The sequence below is a fragment of the Geotrypetes seraphini genome, chromosome 10 (genome assembly GCF_902459505.1).
Source record: "Geotrypetes seraphini chromosome 10, aGeoSer1.1, whole genome shotgun sequence".
Classification (NCBI taxonomy): Eukaryota; Metazoa; Chordata; class Amphibia; order Gymnophiona; family Dermophiidae; genus Geotrypetes; species Geotrypetes seraphini.
Window position 1 is genome coordinate 20,138,171 of NC_047093.1, and position 26,268 is coordinate 20,164,438.

Below are 26,268 nucleotides of genomic sequence, written 5' to 3' on the forward strand. Positions count from 1 at the left end.
GGTAGCCTCCCTCTCCCAGTTACGCCTCCAGCTGATGCAATCCTCCTTCGATGCATTCGAACTCTCGGCACGTGCTGCCGCAAGCGCGGTAGCCATGCGCCGCCTGGCATGGCTCCGTACAATCGATATGGATCCCAACCTCCAAGACAGACTCGCCAACGTACCGTGTGCGGGAGCTGATCTGTTCGATGAGTCTATCGAAACTGTTACCAAGAAGCTGTCGGATCACGAAAAATCTTTTCAATCCATCCTGCGGCCCAAACCCAAACCTCAAAAGTCTCGACCTTCCAGGCCACCCCTGATTTACCAGCGGCGTTACATGCCCCGACAAACGCCTGCTGCGAGACAACCTGCGAAGAGACAACCTCCCCAGAAGTCTCAGCAAAAACCCCAGCCACCGGCTGCACCTAAGGCTACCCAGCCCTTTTGACTCCCTTCCCAGGAGCATAACCGACACCGTTCTGCACCCCTCAGCCTCTCCCATAGGGGGCCGCCTCCATATTTTCTACCATCGATGGGAGGCCATAACCACGGACCTATGGGTCCTTACCATCATAAGAGACGGATACTCTCTTCACTTCCATCGGGTTCCCCCGGACCATCCTCCAAGAGAGTATCCTTCAAGCTCGACACAGACCGCCCTTCTTCTTCAGGAAGTCCAAACCTTACTTCAGCTTCGGGCCGTCGAGACGGTCCCGTCAGACCAATTGAACCGAGGGTTTTACTCCCAGTACTTCCTCGTCCCAAAGAAAACGGGCGACCTGCGACCCATTCTGGACCTTCGGGCCCTCAACAAGTTTCTGGTAAAAGAGAAGTTTCGTATGCTGACTCTGGCTTCTCTATACCCCCTCCTTGAGCAGAACGACTGGTTATGCTCCCTGGATCTCAAGGAGGCCTACACTCACATCCCCATTCACCCGGCCTCCCGAAAGTTCCTCAGATTTCGGGTGGGAAATCTGCATCTACAGTATCGAGTGCTACCATTCGGCCTCTCTTCGTCCCCCAGAGTCTTCACAAAGTGCCTGGTGGTAGTGGCCGCAGCACTCCGGGACAGGGGACTACAGGTGTTCCCATACCTCGACGACTGGCTCATCAAGGCCCCGTCAGCCCCAGAGGTCACTTCGGCGGTCTCGACTACAACCAACCTCCTCCAGAACTTGGGCTTCGAGATCAACTTTTCCAAGTCTCACCTACAACCCACTCAGTCCCTCCCCTTCATCGGGGCAGTCCTGGACACCAGCCGACTCCGAGCATTCCTGCCTCTTCAACGCATGGAGGCTCTTCTTCATCTCTGCCAGTCGGTGTCTACTCGCCAAACTCTACCGGCAAGACAGCTGATGGTGCTCCTGGGCCACATGGCCTCCACAGTACATGTGACACCCTTTGCCAGACTCCATCTCAGAATCCCCCAGTGGACCCTGGCATCACAGTGGAATCAGATGTCCGATCCACTAATCAAACACATCGTAGTCACACCTGCTCTTCGGCAGTCTCTACTCTGGTGGATGACCTCTTCGAATCTATCCAGAGGTTTGCAGTTGCACTCTCCCCCCCATCAGAAAGTTCTCACAACCGATTCGTCGAACTATGCATGGGGGACCCACCTGGATGGTCTCCGCACCCAAGGATTCTGGACCAGTGCGGACAGACTACATCAAATCAATCTACTGGAGCTCAGAGCCATCTTCAATGCTCTCCAAGCTTTCCAACACCTACTTCACAACATGGTGATCCTCATTCGCACAGACAATCAGGCCGCCATGTATTATATCAACAAGCAAGGAGGCACGGGCTCGGCCCTCCTTTGCCAGGAAGCTCTACGAATCTGGGACTGGGCGGTTCGCCACAACGCCTTCCTCAGAGCTGTCTACATTCAGGGGAAGAACAACGTCTTAGCAGACAACCTAAGTCGTCTACTACAACCTCACGAATGGACTCTCCATTCCAGCCCCCTTCACCAAATCTTCACACAGTGGGGGACGCCTCAGATAGACCTCTTTGCGGCTCCCCACAACTCCAAACTGCCTCAGTTTTGCTCCAGGATCTACACTCCTCATCGCCTCGAGGCAGATGCTTTTCTACTGGACTGGGGGAAACGATTTCTATATGCGTTCCCACCATTCCCGCTGATCCAGAAGACTCTGGTCAAGCTGAAACTCGAACAGGCCACCATGATTCTAATAGCTCCTCGGTGGCCCAGACAACCTTGGTTCTCCCTTCTACTTCAACTCAGCAGCAGGGAACCTGTACCACTTCCAGTGTTTCCTTCACTACTTACTCAACATCAAGGATCACTGCTTCATCCCAACCTGCAGTCTCTCCACCTGACAGCTTGGTTCCTCTCAACGTAACCCCTCACCAATTCTCACAAGAAGTGAGGGAGATCTTGGAGGCTTCCAGGAAGCCCGCCACTCGACAATGTTACTCCCAGAAATGAACTAGATTCTCCTCATGGTGTGTTTCTAAATCAAAGGAACCTCAGCGAGCTTCCTTATCCTCCATGCTGGACTATCTCCTACACCTATCTCAATCTGGGCTCAAGTCTACATCCATACGAGCCCACCTGAGCGCTATTGCAGCTTTCCACCAGCCTCTACAAGGGAAACCCCTCTCGGCCCATCCGGTGGTCGCCAGATTTATGAAAGGGCTCTTTCATGTTAACCCTCCTCTCAAACCACCCCCAGTAGTTTGGAATCTCAATGTAGTCCTTTCCCACCTCATGAAGCCCCCGTTTGAACCACTCAACAGGGCTCCTCTTAAGTATCTCACCTGGAAAGTGCTTTTTCTTGTAGCCCTTACGTCTGCTCGCAGAGTCAGCGAACTCCAGGCATTGATGGCGGACCCACCATTCACAGTATTTCATCACGACAAGGTGGTCCTCCGCACTCACCCGAAATTCCTGCCTAAAGTGGTCTCCGAATTTCATCTCAACCAATCCATCGTACTTCCAGTATTCTTTCCTAAGCCCCATTCTCACCACGGAGAATCGGCCCTTCACACTCTAGACTGTAAACGTGCTTTGGCTTTCTACCTGGATCGTACCAAGCCACACAGAACCACCCCCCAACTTTTTGTCTCCTTCGATCCTAATAAGTTGGGGAGACCCATATCAAAGCGCACCATCTCTAATTGGATGGCGGCTTGTATCTCTTTCTGCTATGCCCAGGCTGGATTATCACTCCCTTGTAAGGTCACAGCCCATAAGGTCAGAGCAATGGCAGCCTCAGTAGCATTCCTCAGATCAACACCAATCGAGGAGATCTGTAAGGCTGCCACTTGGTCCTCGGTTCACACCTTCACCTCACATTATTGTCTGGATACTTTCTCCAGACGGGATGGACAGTTTGGCCAAACAGTGTTGAAAAATTTATTCTCTTAAGTCGCCAACTCCCCCTCCATCCCACTGAGGTTAGCTTGGAGGTCACCCACTAGTGAGAATACCTGCCTGCTTGTCCTGGGATAAAGCAATGTTACTTACCGTAACAGTTGTTATCCAGGGACAGCAGGCAGCTATTCTCACGTCCCACCCACCTCCCCTGGGTTGGCTTTTCAGGCTAGCTACCTGAACTGAGGAGACACGCCCGGCTCTCCGGGCGGGAAGGCACCGGCGCATGCGCGGTGCGGGCATCTCGAAACTTCTAAGTTTCTACAAGCAACACGTGCTTGTGAGACGTCCATATCGGGCTCTGTCTGATGACATCACCCACTAGTGAGAATAGCTGCCTGCTGTCCCTGGATAACAACTGTTACGGTAAGTAACATTGCTTTAAAGTCATCTGCGTCAGAATTGACGTCGGGGGAGGGGGGGAAGGCTTGTGGGCTTGGCACTTGTGCAGTGGCTGCACGGGCCTGGCTTTTGCGGCGTCGGGGAAGCAGGGAGAATGCAAAGGCAATGTGAGTCCTCCACAATCAATTCGCGTTGCCCTTGTGATCTACTGGTCGATTGCAATCGACCTTTTGCGCACCCCTGGTCTACGCCATAAGGCGTACAGGGACAGACTTAAAAATCTCAAAATGGAAAGGCAGGAGAGGGAGGATATTATAGAGACGTATAAATACACATGAGGCGTGTCTCAGTTGAAAGAAAGCTCTGGAATAAGAGGCCATAGGATGAATTTAAGAGGTGATAGGCTCAGGAGTAATCTAAGGAAATACTTTTTTACAGAAAGGGTGGTAAATGCATGAGAGAGTCTCCCGGTGGAGACAAAGACACTTCAAAGTTATGCACCTGGGCAGCCAGAATCCATGCAAGTCTTATACCCTTAATGGCGAGATCCTAGCAAAAACGGTAGCAGAACGAGACTTGGGGGTAATCGTCAGTGAGGACATGAAGTCTGCCAATCAAGTGGAGCAGGCTTCGTCCAAGGCAAGACAAATCATGGGCTGCATACGAAGGGGTTTCGTCAGTCGTAAGGCGGAAGTCATTATGCCATTGTATAGATCCATGGTGAGGCCCCACCTGGAATACTGTGTGCAATTCTGGAGGCCGCATTATCGCAAGGATGTGCTGAGACTGGAGTCGGTGCAAAGAATGGCCACCCGGATGGTCTCGGGACTCAAGGATCTACCATACGAAAAACGGCTTGACAAATTACAGCTATACTCGCTCGAGGAGCGCAGAGAGAGGGGGGACATGATCGAGACGTTCAAGTATCTTACAGGCCGCATCGAGGCGGAGGAAGATATCTTCTTTTTCAAGGGTCCCACGACAACAAGAGGGCATCCGTTGAAAATCAGGGGCGGGAAACTACGAGGTGACACCAGGAAATTCTTTTTCACTGAAAGAGTGGTTGATCGCTGGAATAGTCTTCCACTACAGGTGATTGAGGCCAGCAGCGTGCCTGATTTTAAGGCCAAATGGGATCGGCACATGGGATCTATTCACAGGGCAAAGGTAGGGGAGGGACATTAAGGTGGGCAGACTAGATGGGCCGTGGGCCCTTATCTGCCGTCTATTTCTATGTTTCTATGTTTCTATGTAAGACACTGCCTGAATTTAAAAAAAAAAAAAAAGTGTGGAACTAACACATCTCTTCTTTTTCAACTTCTTAAAATTTAGTTAATGGGATATAAATGTTTTGTTTTTATGGAGAAAAATAAAAAGCCAAAACAATATAACAGAATATGAGGGGACCAGTTGCCTGTTAATATAGCATTTGTATAAGGCCACTTCTACATCTGCAGTAGGTAATCTGGAGCAGGAAACTCCTTTTCATGCAGTGAATTGGAAGGCTGGTGTTTTAAGTATCATTATTCCCATTTTGAGTTTGTATTTTGCATAAACAGATATGGGTATGAATTAACCAATACTTCTTTAGCTAGCCACAAAAGTACTTTAGGCAAGATACAAAGGAGCAGTAAAAACATAAATTTGATAAAAATGACATAAAACAAACCAAAGGATACACAATTATCACATAGCAGTGATATAAGAAAATACAAGATAGTTACATCACTGGCATGAGTTACAATTATTACTGTGAAACAAATTTATAGAGAAGTCTAATAACCTTAACTTTGAAAACAAATGAAGAGGTGGATCTACTACGCTAGAAAAAAATAACTTTCCTGTTGTAGCTCCAACTTTATGGAACGCCATGCCACCTCAACTCCGCCTCGAAAATTCACTCGACAAATTCAAGTCTAAACTAAAAACGTTCTTATTCCAAGACACATACCATAGCGTCTAAATATTTCCTTTCCAGCAGTCTGCAAAATAAACACAAACCGCTTTTAAGAAGTGATCCTCATTCCTGGTGTTTTATCCTTCCCCCCTTCCCTTTAATTAATTTGTTTTTAATGATGTAATTATTAACTTTCCGCTCCCCCTTTCCCCTCAAGCTCATGTTCGTATTTGTAATTTGTCTATTTAATGTTCACATTTCCCCCCCCCCTACAAAAATTTATTTTAATCTTTCATTTTTAGCATTGTAAACTGGCCAGGTACACGTCAATGGTCGGTATATTAAAATTAATTAAACTTGAAACTTGATCAGCTAAGTACATGTGGGAGAACAGAGCATACGAGTATGTTATGTGAATTCCAGTAATGGAGTGTCCTACTCACCGCCTTGGACGGCGTAAGAATACATTGCTGTATTTTGGAGATGAGCTTGGTGTTTATGGCAGATGATGTAGCTCTTTCTGTGTGCTTGCAGGAGAAATCGCTATTGGTGGCGGAGAAGAGAATGAAAAGCTTTTCAGCTTCACCAAGAAGGCCTTGCACATTCAGTTGGACAGGTCAGAGCCTGCTGATGCAGATAGTTTTCAATTTAATGCGTTGATCAGTTCCATTGCATTTTGATATTCAACTCAAACGGCCATGTTTGTATGAGAAAACCATTATTTAAACAGTTTTAGTACTTGTGAAATTCACTAATAATTTAAGTGAAGGACAGACGACATAATATAAATCACGTTTGCAAAAAAAACCCATAATTTTTATTTCAGACAGGAGTATGCGATGTCTGTCCTCAAGGTCCACAACCCATTTGGATTTTTAGGATTTCCCCAATGAATATGCATGAAATCTATTTTCATACAGTGGAGCCAGTGCATGCAAATAGATCTCATGCATATTCATTGGGGAAACCTTGAAAATTTGACTGGATTGTGGACCTCAAGGACTAACATAGAATACCCCTGATTTAAAACATATTCTGTAGCATCCATAGTTTTTCCAAGTCTTTTTAGGATTTTTTTCCTGCTTATTTAACACATATTTTAACAAATTTTTAAATTACACGTTGGAATTTTTAATGTACACAAATTGACTTATGGCACATTACTTCATAAGTTAATATATGTTTAGATTCTGTGGACATCAAATATTTGAAGGTATGTTAACACACCAGATGCAAATTAATGAATGCATATCCCTATAGTATCCAGCGTAGGAAATGGGCAAGTTCCTCTCTGTTTTTGTTTATCCCATCATTTCACATTCAAATAATTTCCATGCTTCTGTCTTCCTTTTTAAATAAGTCTCTGATCAGACTTTGGAAACGAGAGAAGTGAGGGTGTCTTCTAATTTGTAACACTCAGCCTTCACACCTTTTAGGAAGTGTGTATGTAGGTCCAAATGAACATCACTAATAACTTCCTAAAAATGGGCTTATGCTAGATTGAGAATATCAATATAAATGAAATTGAAATAGAGACCTTGGATCTCAAGTGCCCGCTGTTATTTTGCCTTTAGAACCAGTCTTGGCTAATAACTTTCTTGCAGGCTATCATCGGTCCACTTGTCTCTTTTATTTGTTTTTTTTTAATTATTTTATGTGAAAACTTATACTTTTGTTATTCGTTTTTTTACCCTTATCCTAGATTTTTCTTATGATTATTACTATAGTGCTTAGCTCGGGTGTAGTTTCTCTACCCGGCTATCTGAGAATGATACAGCTTACGACGGAAGATCTCCGTTTCGTTCTCACTCTAAACAAAGAGCTTCTTCAGGAAATGAGCATTTTGCGACTACCAGCACTGTCTGTTTTTCAGTGCATCCTCGGTATATTCTAGCCTTTAATGGGAATCTTCTGGATAGAGAAACTACACCCGAGCTAAGTACTATAGTAATAAACATAAGAAAAATCTAGGATAAGGGTAAAAAATGAATTACAAAAAAACGAATAAAAGAGACAAGTGGACCGATGATAGCCCGCAAGAAAGTTATTAGCCAAGACTGGTTCTAAAGGCAAAATAACAGCGGGCACTTAAGATCCAAGGTCTCTATTTCAATTTCATTTATATTGCTATTCTCGATCTTGCATCAGCCCATTTTTAGGAAGTTATTAGTGAGTTTCACTAGATAATAGAAGGTATAAGGTCCAAATGAACATGCCGGCCTGTCTCTTTAGTTTACCAGAAGTCCCTTCGCTGGTGGAAGTGCCTTGTTTGTCAGCACAGCTGGATGACTCTTTACTTACTGTAGTGAAAGACCAAATCCTCAACCATGGTACGATTGCATCCCAGCCGCCTGTGCAAATAGAGGAACTCGTGGAGAGGCCAGGAGGCATTCTGGTGCGCTGGTGCAAGGTTGGTACATCATAGCTTTATTTCTGGGGACTTTGATAATAAAAGGGAACGATACCTTAAACAAAATCAAAACCCCTTATGCATGTTTTCCCCTTTCCCATTGTCCAATCCCTTCTTGAATCCTAATACCGAGTCGAGCTTTCCTTGAATGATGATTCGGTATATAAAGTCAAGCATTAGATTATCCCCTGGAACTACGGGATGAACCCATGCTAGATCATTTCAAAGGAAAACTAAAAATGTTTTTTTTATAGATGCATTCAACCTCTAATACACTTAACTTATGAAACATTATCTTCATTTCTGCTTTGGTTATCAGATGGGATCTCCCTTCCTTTTGTATTTCCCCTATATGGCTATTTCCTATTTTCTAATGCAATTCTTTACCTTAATCCTCTCGTTCCAGTAGGTCCTGTATGTTTTAATATACGTTACCCTATTTTAGTATGTACAAATGCTTAAAAGACTGATGGGTGATATACAAACTTTTATTAAACTTGAAACTTTATAATTAAACACTGGTGTATTTAATCTCTCTCTCTGCCAATTCTGAGATCTATTTCTGTGCACTGCTTTCAATGCATATTCATTGGGGAAATCCTGAAAACCCGATTGGATTCTGGTCCTCGAGGACCGGAGTTGCCCATGTTTGGTTCAAACCCTCAACCTCAGGGTGCTGGGACTGTAGCTTTAACCACTGTGCCACACACTCCCCTCTGCCAACTTGATGCCATTTTTGAGGTGATTGCATGCTTGTTTGTCCCTGGCTTTAATGTCAGAGATGCAGGACTATGTATCTATCGGGGCAAAATCTCTTCCCTTGTCAAATTGTGTTTTCTTTGGCAAACCCAAACACTGATTGTATATATCCTCGCCTCTCCTTAGGGTCGAAGCATAAGCATTTCCATAAAAGAACCCCCTTCCCCCGCCATTGAAACCGACTTCTGCTTTCAGATAATACACTGACCAAGGCTGTTTTGACTATAGAGTACAACTTGTTACCTTTATCCAACTTGGCACAGTAGTTACAGTAAGAGCCTGCTTATCTACTGTGAAGTGGCTTGTCCTGTGCTAGACCCTGCTGTACCCTTCATGTGGATGACTGAAAATTGCAGGTTTCCACTTGATCAATTGGACGTGTGCATTAAAACCTAATTTAGTGGTCAGTAACTCGAAAGGGATACTGAACAGCAATTGGTCTTCTATAGAGTTAGGTATGTAATAAATGTTGGCGTTACAGTGAACTGAAATTTTGTCCCTTAAATTAGATATTCCCTTCAGAATCATTAGGGCAGGGCTTCCCAGACCTGGGCTGGTGACCCTACGGTACTTTTTTCAGGATATGCTCAAGGAACGTGCATGAGCAAAATTTGCATATATTATAGACTTACTCCTTGGGCATATCCTGAAAACTCAGCTGGCTGTGAGGTCACTAGGACAGCTGTGAGAAGATTCCACATTAATCACTGTTATGTTCTCTGTCTTGTGATGGAGAGAATCATGAAGCTTTTACTTTGGCCACTGTTGCAGCCTCAGGACAAAAGGATAATTAAGCAAGGATTAATTTGTGGGCTTGTGCACTCTGTAGACCAGGGGTGTCAAAGTCGGTCCTTGAGGGCCGCAATCCAGTCGGGTTTTCAGGATTTCCCCAATGAATATGCATGAGATCTATTTGCATGCACTGCTTTCATTGTATGCTAATAGATCTCATACATATTCATTGGGAAAATCCTGAAAACCCGACTGGATTGTGGCCCTCAAGGACCGACTTTGACACCTGTGCTGTAGATTCAGTCTAACTTGAAAGGGAAACATGGCATGCTCCTCTCTAACTTGCCGTCCAGAGCAATCGCCTTGCTTGCTCATCCCTTCTCTCTTTTTGCTGGTTTCACACCAATTTTTTTTTTTTTTTTTTGTGACCTTCTCAATGATCTTTGAATTTGTTTTTTGGTTGTTGTTTTTGTTTTTTTTTAGGTTGATGACGACTTTGTACCTCAAGATTATCGCCTTCAGTACCGTAAAAGCATTGCTAATCACTTTGAAGACGTGTACATTGGCTCTGAAACAGAATTCATAGTATTGCACATTGACCCTCATGTGGATTATCAATTTCGCGTGTGTGCCCGCGGAGATGGCCGTCAGGAGTGGAGCCCCTGGAGTGTTCCTCAGCTGGGATATACTACATTAGTTCCTCATGGTACGTGCCAGACTTTGGAAGCAAGTGCTTCCCTTTGAATTCTGCCATGTTTCAAAGCCATGCCAACAACTAGCTTGGTTTTGTGCTTTAAAATTTTGTTATAAATGTGAGTTGTTTTTGGGGTGTGTTTTTTTTTAGCTTAGTTTAGTTTAATTTTCCAAAAAAACAAATAACACAAAGAGGCGATGCAGTAAAATATACAACCATACACATTCAGTACAAAAAAAATTATTCAGTATCAATTATAATAATAATAATAATAATAACTTTATTTTTCTATACCGCCATAGTCAAAGTGACTTCTAGGCGGTTCACATAGAAAGAAGGCTGGACAATCAGCGAATTACAAAATGCAAGAAGAAGGATGTTACATAGAACCATATCAAAAGAGAAAAGGAAAAAAAAGGCAAGAGAGAAGAGGAGATAAAGCAATCTCCCCCCAAAAAGCAAAACACAACTCAGAAATCATTTGCAGTATCCTGCAAAATACAGCAAAAGTATCTAGATAGGTGACCATTGAAAGAGCCCTCTCCATTGGACATAGTCATTCCACACCTCAGAGAAGTGCAAACATAAATGTGAGGTTTTGAGCTGCTGGCTTGTACTGTGTGAAAGAAGAAACATGACCTACAATTTGTGAGAAATCTTGGGACATGAGTTAGACTCCCATTGGCCACTACTGTGTAAGATTTTGGGCAAGTAACTTTATTTCCATGTGCTGCTAGAATCTGAATTCCTGGTCTAAAATGTTCAAAACTACATTTTAGATTAAAGTAACTGCACCTTGAATATGGTATTGATGAAGTAGCTGCCTTGAAGGCTTTGAAAAACAAAATGCTCATAAAGTTTCAAGTTTATTATAAAATTTGATTAATCGCTTATTCCAAATTCTAAGCGATGAACAAATTGGTAAAATTACAAAATTAGGGGAGACAAACATAACTAACAAAAAGACTAAATCTTACGAAACATAATAAAAACCAACTTTGCAAACATAATAAAACACAAGGAAAGAATAGGAAAAGAAATACAATCTGATTAATAAAAAGAAAGACAATTAAGGTCAAAAACAATAGGAAGGGGAAGGACAAAAACTCTCAAAAGATATAAAGATAAAATGAAACTCCTAGGCAATTCATTTAGTCATTAAATGCATCTTTATAAAGAAAGCTTTTGAGTTTGCTCTTAAATTTTTCCAAATTTTTTTCCTCTCTTAAGTAAATTGGAAGGGAATTCCATGTTTGAGGAGCTGTAACATCATGCCATTGCCTGCTAGTTGTCGGAGTACAGCCTAACACACAGCTTCTCAAACCTGTCGTGGGACCCTATCGCCAGCTGGAATTTTGTGATATCCACAGTGAATTTGCTTGGGATGGTAACAGTAAAAGACAGCAGATAATACCAGTATGCTTCACCCAAGTATTACTTATCCCTCCACTGCTAAGCTTTGCTAATTCTCTGGGCGAGGGGCCTCTCACTTGCTGTATTTTATGCAGTTGGTGAGGATTACAGTACTATTGAAGGGAGGGAGGGCAGGGATCTAGTTAATTGTGCTTTGTATAGACTGATTTTGTTATTGGGAATGGACACCAAGATTTTCTCGAGAGTGTTGGCAGACAAGAGTGATGAGTTGGCTTCCCTAATTGATTCACTCGGATCAGGGAGGCAGGTGGGGGAAAATATCCGGAGAGTACTTAATTTGATAGAGAGGGCCTAGGTTTCTAGGCAGGAGATGGCCATCCTGGCGATAGATGCTGAGAAGGCCTTCAACAGGGTGACTTGGCCATTTATGTTCAAAGTGCTGGAAAAAAAATAGGGTTTGGCCCTAGACTGTGGGGATGGATACAAACAGTGACTCACCAATAGCACATATTAAGATTAATGGGGGTTACTTGACTCCGTTTCCTCTTTATCGGGGGACAAGGCAGGGATGCCCTCTTTTACCACTTTTGTTTGTGTTGGTAATTGAGTCGTTGGCACAATGCGTGCAGGATCAGGGCTTGATTAGAGGGTTGGCAGTGAATGAAACTGTGTCTTTTTGTGGATGATATTCTTTTTATGCTGACAGATCCTAGGGTATTCTTGGAAGCAGTTGTGGGAGAAATACAGGAATATGGTAGGTGGTCAGGATTTCGGGCTAATATGAACAAATCTGAGCTTCTGAATGTGTCTTTGTTGGAAGCTGTTCAGCAGGAGGTACCGGCTTATTTTCCTTTCCGGTGGGTACATGCGCCTTTACGATATTTATTTATTTTAAAAACATTTTAAATACCGTCTACAACTAGGCAGTTTACAGAGTGTGAACATCAAAACTTAGGAATAAACATCACAAAACATCACAAAGACTTTTAGAAAAGAAATAAAGACCATACAAGCACGAATCCAATTCAAATTCTACTGCCTGATATTCAAAGCATTACACGGCTCTTCCCCCTCCTATCTAAACAACCGCTTAAACCAAATCTCCACCTCAAGACACAGAAGAACCTCGAACCCTTTCGCCTTCCCCCCACTCAAAGGCACACAACGCAAGAAAATGTTTGACAACCTTCTGGCAACACAAGCAGCAAAAATCAACCATTCCATCTCCAATCTTATGACAATATCAGACAACTTCAAAACATTCAGAAAAGAAATCAAAACCCTGCTTTTCAAAAAATTCATCCAAATATCTTAACCCCTCCTCTTTTACCTCCAGAAGATTCACCTACCTTCAGATAACCTTCCCCCAAATTACCCACCTTAACACCTTCCAATTAAACAAATACCATAAATAGATTGTAACCTACCCTCTCTAACTGCATTCCATATGTATTTTTCATACAGTTCTTCACTGTCAGTTTAATTTCCATCCTATAAGTTCACATAGAATTTTTCTTTTTTCAACCATCTTTATTTTCTCTTCTTTATTAATTTCCAGGTACTTTAGTTAGATTGTGAGCCTTCGGGACAGTAAGGGAATTTTTTAAGTACCTTCTTACTTCTCATTTATAATCTTAATGTATATTTTCTTCAAACCGCTTAGAACCTAACGGATGTAGCGGTATATAAGAAATAAATTACATTACATTACATTACTCTTCAAAAAAACTCTGAAAAAAGAAATAATACCGCAAGTCTCAAACTCCACCTCTCACTAAAGCCAACTACCCCTAACAAATAACCTTACCCATTTCTTACTCTTTTTGAAAATGACCAATATTTTTTTTTTTTTTTGTAAGTTCTTGTTGTAATACATCTTGGATAATTATTTTGTAATCCGCTTTGAACTGCAAGGTAATGGCGGAATAGAAATCCCTAATGTAATGTAATGTAATAATCCTAAAACACTACTCTTAAAATAACCCACTGTGCCACTGAAAACCTTGAACGTTTCACAAAATTGCTGTAACAAATAATTGCGTTTTCAATAATATTTTATAAACCTTTAACCGGTGAGAACACAGGCATAACTGTCCCACCAATGCATTCCATAGCTTAATATCTGATGGATTTCGTACAAGCGTAAGGAAGTTCTTCTTCACCCAGAGAGTGGTAGAAAACTGGAATGCTCTTCCGGAGGCTGTTATAGGGGAAAACACCCTCCAGGGATTCAAGACAAAGTTAGACAAGTTCCTGCTAGACCAGAACGTACGCAGGTAGGGCTGGCCTCAGTTAGGGCACTGGTCTTTGACCTAAGGGCCACCGCAGGAGCGGACTGCTGGGCACGATGGACCACTGGTCTAATTCTTATGTTCTCCGGTTTCAGCATATCTACCTTGCATTATCGGTTCCATCAACTTTTCGATTTTCAGATCTCAAAGCTTTATTAGGTCGATAAAGTACCACCACACTGGTAAAGTCCTGTGGTGCTTGGTGGTTGACTGATGAATTACAGAAATCACTTTGTTGGACTAAAAATGCAAACGGTAGCCAATGGAATTTCTTCAAAAGAGGTGTAATATGGGCTGTTCTTTCAACACCAAAAAGGGAGCCCAACGATGGGACAATCAAAGCACAAAAGTCGTGAGGATGAGATGTCAATAAATGAATGTTTTAAACTTTTATAGTTGACCTGCATGGAATGTTCTATTTATGTGATAGAATTACCAGCCATTGAGGTCGGCATATTTCACCTGTGCCATGTAGTCTCCTTTTTTCACCAGATTTCTTTCTGTCTTACATTTACCTAGCCGCCTATTCCTTTCTGCCCTTCTTCTTTCCAGTTTCACTTCACTTTCAATCATTATTTTTAAGTGTATCATATTTTATTCTTTATAACTTGTTTATTTGATTGATTTATGAATGTCTAACAATGTTTAGTTACATCTTGTTTCCAAAATTTGTCTTTGCAAATTGATTTTATCATTTTATGTTTAATAATAATAATAACTTTATTTTCTATACCACCAACACACATAGAGTTCTAGGTGGTTTACAAGTAGGAGAATAGGACATTCAGTGATAAGATACAAATATGTAAAAAGCACAGATACAGTACATGGTTCTTAGTCAAGTAGAAATTTTTTAAACAAGTAGATCTTTGCTAGTTTCCTAAAAGAACAATGTGATGCAGCTTGATGGATCATGTTTTTTTAACCAGGATTGGACTTTGCCTACTTGAAAGAACAAGGTTCTATCAAAAAACTTCTTGTAGCGGCATTTTTTTAGGATTCGGAAAAGTAAATAAACAAGTATAGTGAATAAAAGATAGGATGGAGACAATCCGAATAACAGTTTGTAACGGATAGAAGCAAATTTAAATAATATTCTAGCTTACAAGATCATGAAGGGCATAGAGAGAGTAGAGAGGGACAGATTCTTCAAACTTTCGGAAAATAAAAGAACAAGAGGGCATTCAGAAAAGTTGAAAGGGGACATATTCAAAACGTATGCTAGAAAGTTTTTCTTCACCCAACATGTGGTGGACACCTGGAATGCGCTTCCAGAGGGCGTAATAGGGCAGAGTATGGTACTGGGGTTCGAGAAAGGATTGGACAATTTCCTGCTGGAAAAGGGGATAGAGGATTACTGCACAGGTCCTAGACCTGTTGGGCCGCCACGTGAGCGGACTGCTGGGCACGATGGACCTCAGGTCTGACCCAGCAGAGGCAATGCTTATGTTCTTATGTTCAACTGGTAACCAGGTAATAAGGGCTGACATGTTCTTGCTTTTTCAACCCGAAGATTAAGTGAACTGTGAAAAAATTAGGACACATAGTAACATATTCAGTTCTTTCTTAAGAAATGTTCACATATCGATGTCAAATCTTTTTTTTTAATCTCTAATCATAAATATATTTTCTTTGCTTGATGTACTTTTATTAGATATAATTTTATTAGTTTCATATTATTTTTATTATTGTTTTTAACTTATCATGGCTCAATAGACTCTTGACAAAGGCCTAGATGTCGAAACTCTGTCAGGGTCGAGTCTTCGAGTCCTCATAGTGCTACTATCAATAAAGTGAACTTTGAACTTTACACCCGTGACTGAATTATTGACATCTCATCCTTACGACTCCTATGTTGTGCTGCATTTTGTACTAACTGTAACACCTTGCTCCTCGTTTTAGAAACACCGAGGTCAAGAGCATTCCAGTTTGTATGCTTTGAATTACGGACCACTTTTTAGCAGGATTAAGCAAGAGTTGGAATCATGGAATAGATTAAGCCTTTCATGGGTAGGGCGGATTAAAGTGGTTTGAATGATGGTGTTGCCTTAGGCTCTCTTTCTGTTTAAGATATTGGTCTCTGTTGTAGGAAAATGCTTGGCCAGCCCTTACTGCACATGCATAATATAACGAGGAATAATATGTCCTTTAGTCTTTCTCGTTGAATGTTGAGAAAGCTGGAATAGTATGAGTTAATCGGTGTGCTGAGATCACTGGTTATGATGCTGTATGAAGGACAAGTTCCTGGAGGAAAAGTCCATAGTCTGCTATTGAAACAGACATGGGGAAACCAATACTTGCCCTGGAAGCGGTAGCATGGAATGTCGCTACTATTTGGGTTTCTACCAGGTACTTGTGACCTGGATTGTCCACTGTGGAAACAGGATACTAGGCTGCATGGACCATTGGTCTGACCTAGTATGGCTTCTCTAATGTTCTTATGTGAGCCAAGTAGAGGACAATTGAGCCATTGTGACATCACTGATGACGTTGGTTCTTAAGCAGTGGTGGAAGGAGGCATTATGACATCACAATCACAGCTCTGGAATGTTGCTACTATTGGGATTCTGCCAGGTACGTGTGACCTGGATTGGCCACTGTGGAAACAGGTCCAGTATGGCTAGTCTTAGGTTCTCCTTTTGCTCAGCCTTATGAATTCCTTTCTTTTGAGGCATACTCTAGTCTCATAACCCCCAAAATATGAGAGGGGCTTCTTACCTGTTGAGAGGTGGCTAAGATACATGCTGAAAGCTTGACTCAGTTTAAGTGCTACACAATGGAAGCCTCTACTGACGTTTGTCTATCCAGGATGAACACAGAGGATCTCTAATCAGAAAATAATGGGTGTACATTGAAGGAACTAAGGCCAGTACTGGGCAGGCTTGCGCTGCCTATGTCCCGTATATGAACATTCAGTTGAGTACGGGCTGGGGAGGGTTCGATGGTTAAGAAAAGCTGGAGTGAGCTTTGATGGAGACTCCAGTAGATGGAACCTAAGCATACTGCTGGGCAGGGCTCTCTGGGTTTCTGGCCCAGAAATATCTAAGAAAGAGGACCATTTAAACTAAATAAATAATTTATGGAGCATGTGTGGTTGGGCAGACTGGATGGACCACTCGGGTCTTTATCTGCCGTCATTTACTATGTTAACTTTTGACTCCAATCTGATCTTGTTCTCTGTTCAAATATATCCTTAATATTTTTGTATTTTGAGCAAGATTTTCAGTAACCTTTGTCTAGTGACAATTTTTTTTTTTTAAGTCTAAGCATGAGTTTTGCTGTTATGTTTAAAAATTGGATTTATATATATATATATATATTTTTTTATAGAATGGACCATTGGCTTGGAAGGGTACAGCCTGAGCAGCCGAAGAAACATAGCACTTCGAAATGACTCTCCCTACTGTGGGGTTCTCTACTCCAAAGCTCCCACATACTACTGTGGGCAGACCTTAACATTCAGGCAAGTACTCAAGGCATGAGATATGATGGATTCAAACCTGCTGATTACATGTTCCTTGTTTCAGTGCAGGTAGCAATAATATCCAGCCTCCTACACCCATGCAAAGCTCTCTTTTCTCATCTTGCATCTTCTTTAGTTGTGATGCACAATTAAGCTTGTGTTTTGGAAAGAGACTTGTAATCTGTCTAGTTATAAGTTGGACCACTTCTTTCTTTTTTTTTTGCTAGGGTATTCAACTGTCAGACCCTGTCTTGTGGTGTTGAAGTGGACACAGTAAACTTGTGGCAGCAGTGTAATAGTTAATGTTGGCACTAAGACACATCATTGAAGCTATGTGTGGGAGGTGTTTTTGGTGGTCTTGTAACAATAATTGACCCTCGGCCTAGAATTCCAAAAGGCTACATACAAAATTTAGAATTTATACCATAAGTACGATTTGTGCACGTAACCATGTGTGTTACAGAAATCAGAGTGCAGTGGCCACAAATGGGACAAAGAAGATGGAGGCTCGAAGTAAAGGAAGCCGTCTTTGAGGGACCCAATGCAGCCTATGTCTGCGTCAGGGGTCAAATGGTAGTCTCGTGCAAAATACGCTTCCTGTACAATTTAATGGTAACCACATTTCAAGTGAATCAAGACAGATTTGTCAAATTATCTTTTGTCCTATGCACTCTGATATGTGATTTCTTGCATTTTGCTGTTTCCTTCCCTCTGTTCGCATAACTGTGTCATTCTTACCTGCCAACATGATGATTGCTGCTATACACTTCTCCCTCCCTATTCACGGTTTCAGTGATTACGGTTTTGACTATTTGTGATTTTATTTTTTTTGCCCGCCCCCCCCCCCCCCCTTAGAGAATCACTTAGAGGCAGCCCACATCAACCAGAACCGGCCCCGGGATTCGGATCAGGGCGAGGAGGAGGGGACGATCGGAGGAGAGCACCACCCCAGGAGCACAACCCTCGCCGTGGACGCAGCTCCGGTGGCAACTTCATGCATGGTGGTCTAGCGGGACAAGAGCGATCTTCCTACACTCCTGCCCCATGCAGAGCCTTGCTGTGAGTTCCCGTTGTAGACTCGTGAGACCACAGGAACTCGCAGCACGGGTGCACAGCAGAGCATGGCTCTGCACGGGGTAGGAGTGTAGGAAATCGCTCGTACCCCGCGTCACTGCTAGACCACCAGGTATTCGCAAATTTTCCTTATTTGCTGGCCAGCTCTGCCCCTAACCCCTGCGAATACAGAGGGAGAAGTGTAAACAGAGTATGATTGTGGTTTTATGAAGCTGAAACTTTGGCCATTTTGGGGGTGCTGCAACATACAGATGACAGTTTACAATTAAAAAAAATGCAATTTTAGACTACTTGGGGACCTTTCGTCCTATTATCTTTACCCAGTATTTAACACAACCCTTCATTAATCCCCTGGTCCAAACTTTCAGAAATACTAAAAATTGAACTTTCTAACTTCTGTTTGCTAAATAGGAAATGTTCTTTTTTTGCTAATAACACTAGTTTGACAGTACCAAAATTAATTCAGAAAATCTGGTATCAGAGGGTCTACAAAAAGTTGTTTGAAGGGCAAGTGGAAGAAAACACTGCCTTTTTAAATGGTTGAGCACAGAAAAGAAATGTGTGGTGTGGTTGTAACTATGGTAAGGGAAGGTTTGAGGATTTCTTAGCCCTCACGAGCCAAAAAATTGTTTTTAACTGATCAATTAAACCCTCACCCCCTCCCCTTCTTAAATTATTTGTCCAAACTGCCTCTGAGGATACCGGCACAGTGCTGAAAGTCCCGTGATTAGATGCTTTAAGTTAGAGAATGACACAGGGACAAATGTTTCCCCCTTGGAACCCATTTTCCCATCCCGGAGAGTTCTTTTCCTGTCCTGCCCCATTCCTGCAAGCTTTGTCCTCATCTGCACAAGCCTGAAAAACTTTAAAATCGTAAGTGTTTTGAGGCTTGTGTGGTTAAGGCAGAGCTTACAGGAATGGGACAGCGACAATACTCATGGGGACAGGGAAATTGAGTTCCTGCGGGGAAAGATTTGTCCCCCCGTGTCATTCTCTACTTTAGGTCTCATGAAGAAAGACAATGTAGAAGTCCTTTGAAATATCCACAAAGTAGCTGGATGTGTGAAAGTTTGTTGAAACAATCCCAGCCATTACAAATAGTGCCACAAGAAGGGACCTGACGGTCTGTTGTTTCAGTAAACTATGCCTTCCTCAGGAGTCCTTATTAGCAGCACTTGCTTGTGTAAGCGAGCAATTGAAATACACCTAGTTTTGCATCAAAAGGATAAAACTTCATTTTTCTTTCTTTCTAGAATTGAATCAATCGGACAGTCAGATAAACAGGACAGTTTAGGAGTTTGTGTGGAACAGCAGAATGGACATGAATCTTTACAGAGGGATAAAGCAGTGTGCATAAGTACAAATGGTAAGAGAAAATGTCAGGTTTTTTTTTTTGGGGGGGGGACAGTGATCTTTTAGTGTCCTGCAGTTAAACGGAAAGAGAGACCTTGCCTTGAAATATAGCACACGAGCAGAGAAGGCAAGTGAGATGTCCAAATCAACCAGTGGAAATTTTATTGAGTATGACTTAACTTTTTCCCTCTTTTTTAGAGAAAAAGTGAAGTTTTCAGTATAATGTGGGGGGGTTACAACCCCCTAAACCCCCCACAACGCCGGCGCGATCTCTGTTAAATAAAGTGTGTGTGGGGGGGGGTTCCCCCCCCACACACCCTATCGGAGCCCTTTAAAATACTGTTTTTCTTCGGCGCGCTTCCGCCTTGCGCTCAGTTGTCTGTGCTGGGTTGTCAGCGTGCCTTTGACGTCGCACATTTTTGACCTGTCACCGGTTTATCAGTATAAATTAAAAAGATTGAAGGGCAGGTGGGTTATGGGTCAAAGGAAGCAAAAAGCCTGTCTTTTTTTTTTTTTTCTTGATGTCTGTAGGGGAAAAGGCTGAGTACATCACAAGGGCTGTAGAGTCGGTACATAAAACCTTTGACTTGGACTCCTTTATTTAAATATCTATATAAGTAGTGTAGTATAGGCAAGGTGTGGCTTTGTTGGGATTTTTATTTATCTTTACCTCAGTCACACACACAAAACACGAATGGCAAATCCTTAATGTTGTTGTTAGGTGTCATCGGAGAGACAGGGGTTGTGTTGATTCTTGTTCTGTATTTGTGATTTATAAAATGACAATTGTACAGAATATTGTTTCTTTTTATACTTTAATAAAATGATTTCAGTATAAAATAACTATTTGAGGATTGATTGGATTAGACAGACTGGGAAGGTGCCACTTTCACTATGTAACATATTTTATGATATTAATATTTTGTTTGTTTTTTTATAAATCTTTATTAATTTTCAAAACTAATACAAAGTTCCAGGAATTATACAGACATTAATAATCAACGTAAGCACTTAAATTCCACCAATAACAATGCAGAAGAAAAATTTCCCCCTCCCATCCAACAATTTAATCAAGAAATAAACCAAAAAGATATCCCCACCCCCACCCCATCCTGGATATGTATAAAAATAAACAAAAATAAAATAAAACACAACTATGTTGAAGTAACAAAAGATGTCAACGGGCCCCACACCAAATTAAAAAAATTGCTATGCCCCAACATATCAGCATTCATCTTTTCATATTTGTAACCTAAACATAAACTGCCTCACCAAAAAGGAAAGTTGAGGTGGTCGCAATTTTTCCAATTGCGGGTTATCATTTGCATAGCTATCCCTGTCATAATTAGGAAAAGCCTGCATTTGTAGCGCTCCATGGGAGGCTTAATTTGCAGCAATGTTCCACATATAATTACCTCATACGTCAAAGGGATTGATATCAAAATATGTTCTAACAGCAAAACATATCCTGAAAAAAAAAATGGGTTAATCAAATTTTCATCTGTGAAATAAGGGAAAGGGATTGGGACTTGTATACCAAATTTTTTGCAGTTATGAGACTACACCCACCCAGGTCCCTGTGAGCTCACAATCTGTCTAATGTACTTGTGAAGGATTAAGTGACTTGCATAAGGTTTGAACCCACAACCTCAAGGTGCTGACCTGTGGCTGTAACCACTATGCCATAAAGAGTCAAGAGTAGGCACATTTTCACCAACTCCAGTAACCCAAAATTTGCTTCTCACACCATGGCCCTGGTACATCAGGTCCATGCTGTGAAGTTAGCAAATTGCTCTAACACAACATGTTTGCTATTATAAATAGGTTCTTGGTGTTAGTTGCTATTCGAGACAGGATGTATAGTCCAGCTTTATCAGTACTAAATTGCAGTGTGTTTTAGGTGGCTGGTGGCTAAGACAAAATGTTGATGCAAAGTTCTGTTGTATTATATGATGGCATAAATCTAACTAGACACTAAAATATAAGTTGGGCGTGCCCAAGGGCATTGCAGGAAAGCTAACTCCCTAGACTCCACCAAAAATATATAAACCTCAGATCTAAATTTTTAAGATAAGGAGCACCCTCACCGTGAGTTTGAAAGCTTTAAAGAACGTCTCAAAGAGCAGCTCTAGTGCTTAGAATAGCAAAGCCAGCAAACACTGAGCAGAGATTACCACTCACTGCCAGCCGCACACCATCATCTCGGTGCTCCTGTGTGCTTTAAAGTGCAAGTCAAGTGCAAACAATGTGCAATGCCCTAGGGCACGCCCAACTTATATTTTGGTGTCTTTTAAGGATGTTTTGTCTTGGGGTTTTTGCTATATAAATCTAACTAGGACAATAGTGATATTGCACCTCCTAGAGCAGAGATCCTCAATGGAGTACCACAGAAATTTTGCTGTATGTAGAGAAATAGCGGCAAAATCCTGATTTGTCACCCTAGTTGGAGAGTAACATATATACTACTTGCCTCTATGAAATCAAGATATTTGCCGGGGTGGGGGGGGAGAGCTGATTTTTTTGCAACATACACACAAAAAAGCTTAAGAACCATTCTTCTAGATCACATTCCAGAAGAATTTTAAAATGATTATTGTGAAGTATAATGCTGTACTGAGCCTTCAGAAAAAGCCCAGCTATGACACTTTAAGCAGTACTAGAAACTAGAGAATGACACGGTGACAAAATTCATCACCGTTCCCGTCCCCGCGGATAACCGCGGGAAACCATCTTCATGTCATTCTTTAAGGAGAGAGGGAAGAATCAGAGTATAATTGGGCACAACCACTGACCCGCAAGCTTTGCTTTGAAGAATGCTGGTGTACCAAGGCTGAAATAGACACTAGAAAATGACATGGGATTACCGTATTTTCACGCATATAACGCGCGCGTTATACGCGTTTTTACCTACCGCGCATACCCCTCGCGCGTTATATGCGTGAGCGCGGTATACGAAAGTTTTAAAACATAGTTTCCACCCCGCCCGACGCCCGATTCACCCCCCCAGCAGGACCACTCGCACCCCCACCCCGAACGACCACTCGCACGCGCTCCCACCCGCACCCGCATCCACGATCGGAGCAAGAGGGAGCCCAAGCCCTCTTGCCCGGCCGACTCCCCGATGTCCGATACATCCCCCCCCCCGGCAGGACCACTCGCACCCCCACCCCGAAGGACCGCCGACTTCCCGACAATATCGGGCCAGAAGGGAGCCCAAACCCTCCTGGCCACGGCGACCCCCTAACCCCACCCCGCACTACATTACGGGCAGGAGGGATCCCAGGCCCTCCTGCCCTCGACGCAAACCCCCCTCCCCCCCAACGACCGTCCCCCCCCAAGAACCTCCGACCGCCCCCCCAGCCGACCCGCGACCCCCCTGGCCGACCCCCACGACCCCCCCACCCCCCTTCCCCGTACCTTTGGAAGTTGGCCGGACAGACGGGAGCCAAACCCGCCTGTCCGGCAGGCAGCCAACGAAGGAATGAGGCCGGATTGGCCCATCCGTCCTAAAGCTCCGCCTACTGGTGGGGCCTAAGGCGCGTGGGCCAATCAGAATAGGCCCTGGAGCCTTAGGTCCCACCTGGGGGCGCGGCCTGAGGCACATGGTCGGGTTGGGCCCATGTGCCTCAGGCCGCGCCCCCAGGTGGGACCTAAGGCTCCAGGGCCTATTCTGATTGGCCCACGCGCCTTAGGCCCCACCAGTAGGCGGAGCTTTAGGACGGATGGGCCAATCCGGCCTCATTCCTTCGTTGGCTGCCTGCCGGACAGGCGGGTTTGGCTCCCGTCTGTCCGGCCAACTACCAAAGGTACGGGGAAGGGGGGTGGGGGGGTCGTGGGGGTCGCCAGGGGGGTCGCGGGTCGGCTGGGGGGGCGGTCGGAGGTTCTTGGGGGGGGCGGTCGTTGGGGGGGAGGGGGGTTTGCGTCGAGGGCAGGAGGGCCTGGGATCCCTCCTGCCCGTAATGTAGTGCGGGGTGGGGGTAGGGGGTCGCCCTGGCCAGGAGGGTTTGGGCTCCCTCCTGGCCCGATATTGTCGGGGAGTCGGCGGTCCTTCGGGGTGGGGGTGCGAATGGTCCTGCCGGGGGGGGGGGGAGATGAATCGGACGTCGGGGGGGGGGGGAACGGAGAGTCGGGACAGCGCACGGAGAGGCGGGGCAGTGCACGGAAGTCAGGGGGGTGAACGGAGAGTCGGGACAGCGCACGGAAAGTCAGGGCAGTGCACGGAAGTCAGGGGGGGTGAAGGGAGAGTCGGGACAGCGCACGGAAAGTCAGGGCAGTGCATGGAAGTCAGGGGGGGGTGAACGGAGAGTCGGGACAGCGCACGGAGAGGCGGGGCAGTGCACGGAAGTCAGGGGGGGTGAACGGAGAGTCGGGACAGCGCACGGAAAGTCAGGGCAGTGCACGGAAGTCAGGGGGGTGAACGGAGAGTCGGGACAGCGCACGGAGAGGCGGGGCAGTGCACGGAAGTCAGGGGGGGTGAACGGAGAGTCGGGCAGCATGCGCGGTATAATCGTGAGCGCGTTATACCAAAGTTTTTGTGCTTATCATCGTGATTTCTGCGCGCTATACACGTGTGCGCGTTTTATACGGGTGCGTGTTATTTGCGTGAAAATACGGTATTTCCCGCGGTTATCCACGGGGAAGGGAACGGTGATGAATTTTGTCACCGTGTCATTCTCTACTAGAAACTTCTAAAAAGATTCAGTATGTTATATATATAATATGGAGAGAGTTCTTGCTTTGCAGAATGGGAATTATAAGAATTTTAAAAAGATATGGGGGCCATTAATGGTATATTTAAATGATTAGACACCTTTAAATGCTTGAAATTTATAATGAGAAAGGGTATAGTATTTAAATGATTGAATTTTGTTGATATAGGGTGGGATGGGAGGGGGGAGGGATATTTCACAGTATTTAAGATTTATGGTTAAGATTGTACAAGTGATTTTGTATAGTATATTTTATAAAATTGCATACTTGTTGATTGAAAGGAAAATAAATAAAGATTTTTAAAAAAAAAAACTTCTAAAAAGCACAGCTTGGAAAGTTGAATTAAGCACTACCACAAGTTGAGGTTGAAACTTGTATTTATTTAATACACTTGTAGCCCGCAATATCAATCATCTATGCCAGTGGTTCCCAAACCTGTCCTGGGGGACCCCCCAGCCAGTCAGGTTTTCAAGATATCCCTAATGAATATGCATGAGAGAGATTTGCATATAATGGAAGTGACAGGTATGCAAATCTCTCTCATGCATATTCATTAGGGATATCTTGAAAACCTGACTGGCTGGGGGGTCTCCCAGGACAGGATTTGGGAACCACTGATCTATGCAGATAACAACGATACATACATAACAAAACATAACAGATTATTAAAATAGCAGCATACAATAAAAAAATTTTTTTAAAAAAATCTTTGATTTTCGAAACTATCAACGTGCAATAAACAATTGTACATAGAATAATTTTGTTAGAAAAATCACATTCATCATTCAGAAATACATGAACAATCATTTTTACTCCCTTCCACCCACTCACCCAAATAACTAATCAAGAAAAACATAAATATATAGGTTCCTTCAATAACCTTTCCTACATTAATCTCTGTAAAAATCAAACCCCAACCCTTCCACCCACCCCTTAAAAATATGCCTTAAAATAAAAAGCCAAGCAATTAGAAGATTACAAAGTAACCATATTTGAAAAGGCAAGTCGGGGGGGGAGGAAAGGTTTTCAAACTTTTCTGAAATGCCAAAAAATGAGCGGTCAGACAGATAGAATCTGGAACCAAGTTCCAAAGTAAAGGTCCAGCTATTTGTAACATACGTGATCGATTTGCAACTTTGGTGACAGTAATCTGTGCTATTATGTTTATCAGTGGGGACAACTGCTCGCATTGCTTCACGTCATTTTATCTACCCGGATTCTTGCAGGTGCAGTATTTGTAAACGGAAAAGAGATGACCAACCAACTGCCTCCTGTTTCTGCAGGATCCACAGTCACTTTTGATGTAGAAGCGGTGTGTCTAGGCCCCGCTCTTAACAGCGACGGAGGAGGTGCCAAACTCAGAGTCACTGTGGGGTCCAACAATAGAGAAGTTGTGTTTGACTGGGTACTTAATCAGTTATCTGACAAACTCTACTTTGGATGTTCATTCACCAATTCTGGATGGAAAGTGCTAGTATTCTAAAATTAAAGTATTAATTTGTTAGGAAGAACATCAATGTATTTAAGAAATACTGTACAGGTGGTAAACTCTTCAGGATGGAACTTTCAACCATCCTTATATTGTACCAGGTACCATTTGGTTTTTTGTACTGAGCAGATAAATGAGATGAGGGACAATAGTACTGCTTTTTTTTCTTCTTTAATAGTTTGCTTATAATGTCCTTAAAGAGATAAGTCTGCTGTAATATAGATTTGATCTTTTTTTTAGCAGCTAAACTTAAGACTGTAGTGAGAGGATTTACTTTTCCCACTAGGCCTGCTCC

The 26,268-nt window shown here is 43.2% G+C and overlaps 1 protein-coding gene across 1 annotated transcript in view; it reads left to right on the top strand.

The window, feature by feature from the left end:
* The window catches only part of CRLF3 (cytokine receptor like factor 3), a 60,972-nt gene extending 34,975 nt beyond the window's left edge, over positions 1 to 25,997 (top strand). The window contains exons 3-8 of the mRNA XM_033959818.1: positions 6,159 to 6,240; positions 7,857 to 8,034; positions 10,009 to 10,231; positions 17,215 to 17,347; positions 19,675 to 19,787; positions 25,711 to 25,997. Of these exons, the coding sequence (XP_033815709.1) occupies positions 6,159 to 6,240; positions 7,857 to 8,034; positions 10,009 to 10,231; positions 17,215 to 17,347; positions 19,675 to 19,787; positions 25,711 to 25,967 (986 nt within the window). The 3' untranslated portion in view covers positions 25,968 to 25,997. The remainder of the gene's footprint in view (positions 1 to 6,158; positions 6,241 to 7,856; positions 8,035 to 10,008; positions 10,232 to 17,214; positions 17,348 to 19,674; positions 19,788 to 25,710) is intronic.
* The last annotated feature ends 271 nt before the right edge of the window (positions 25,998 to 26,268 follow it).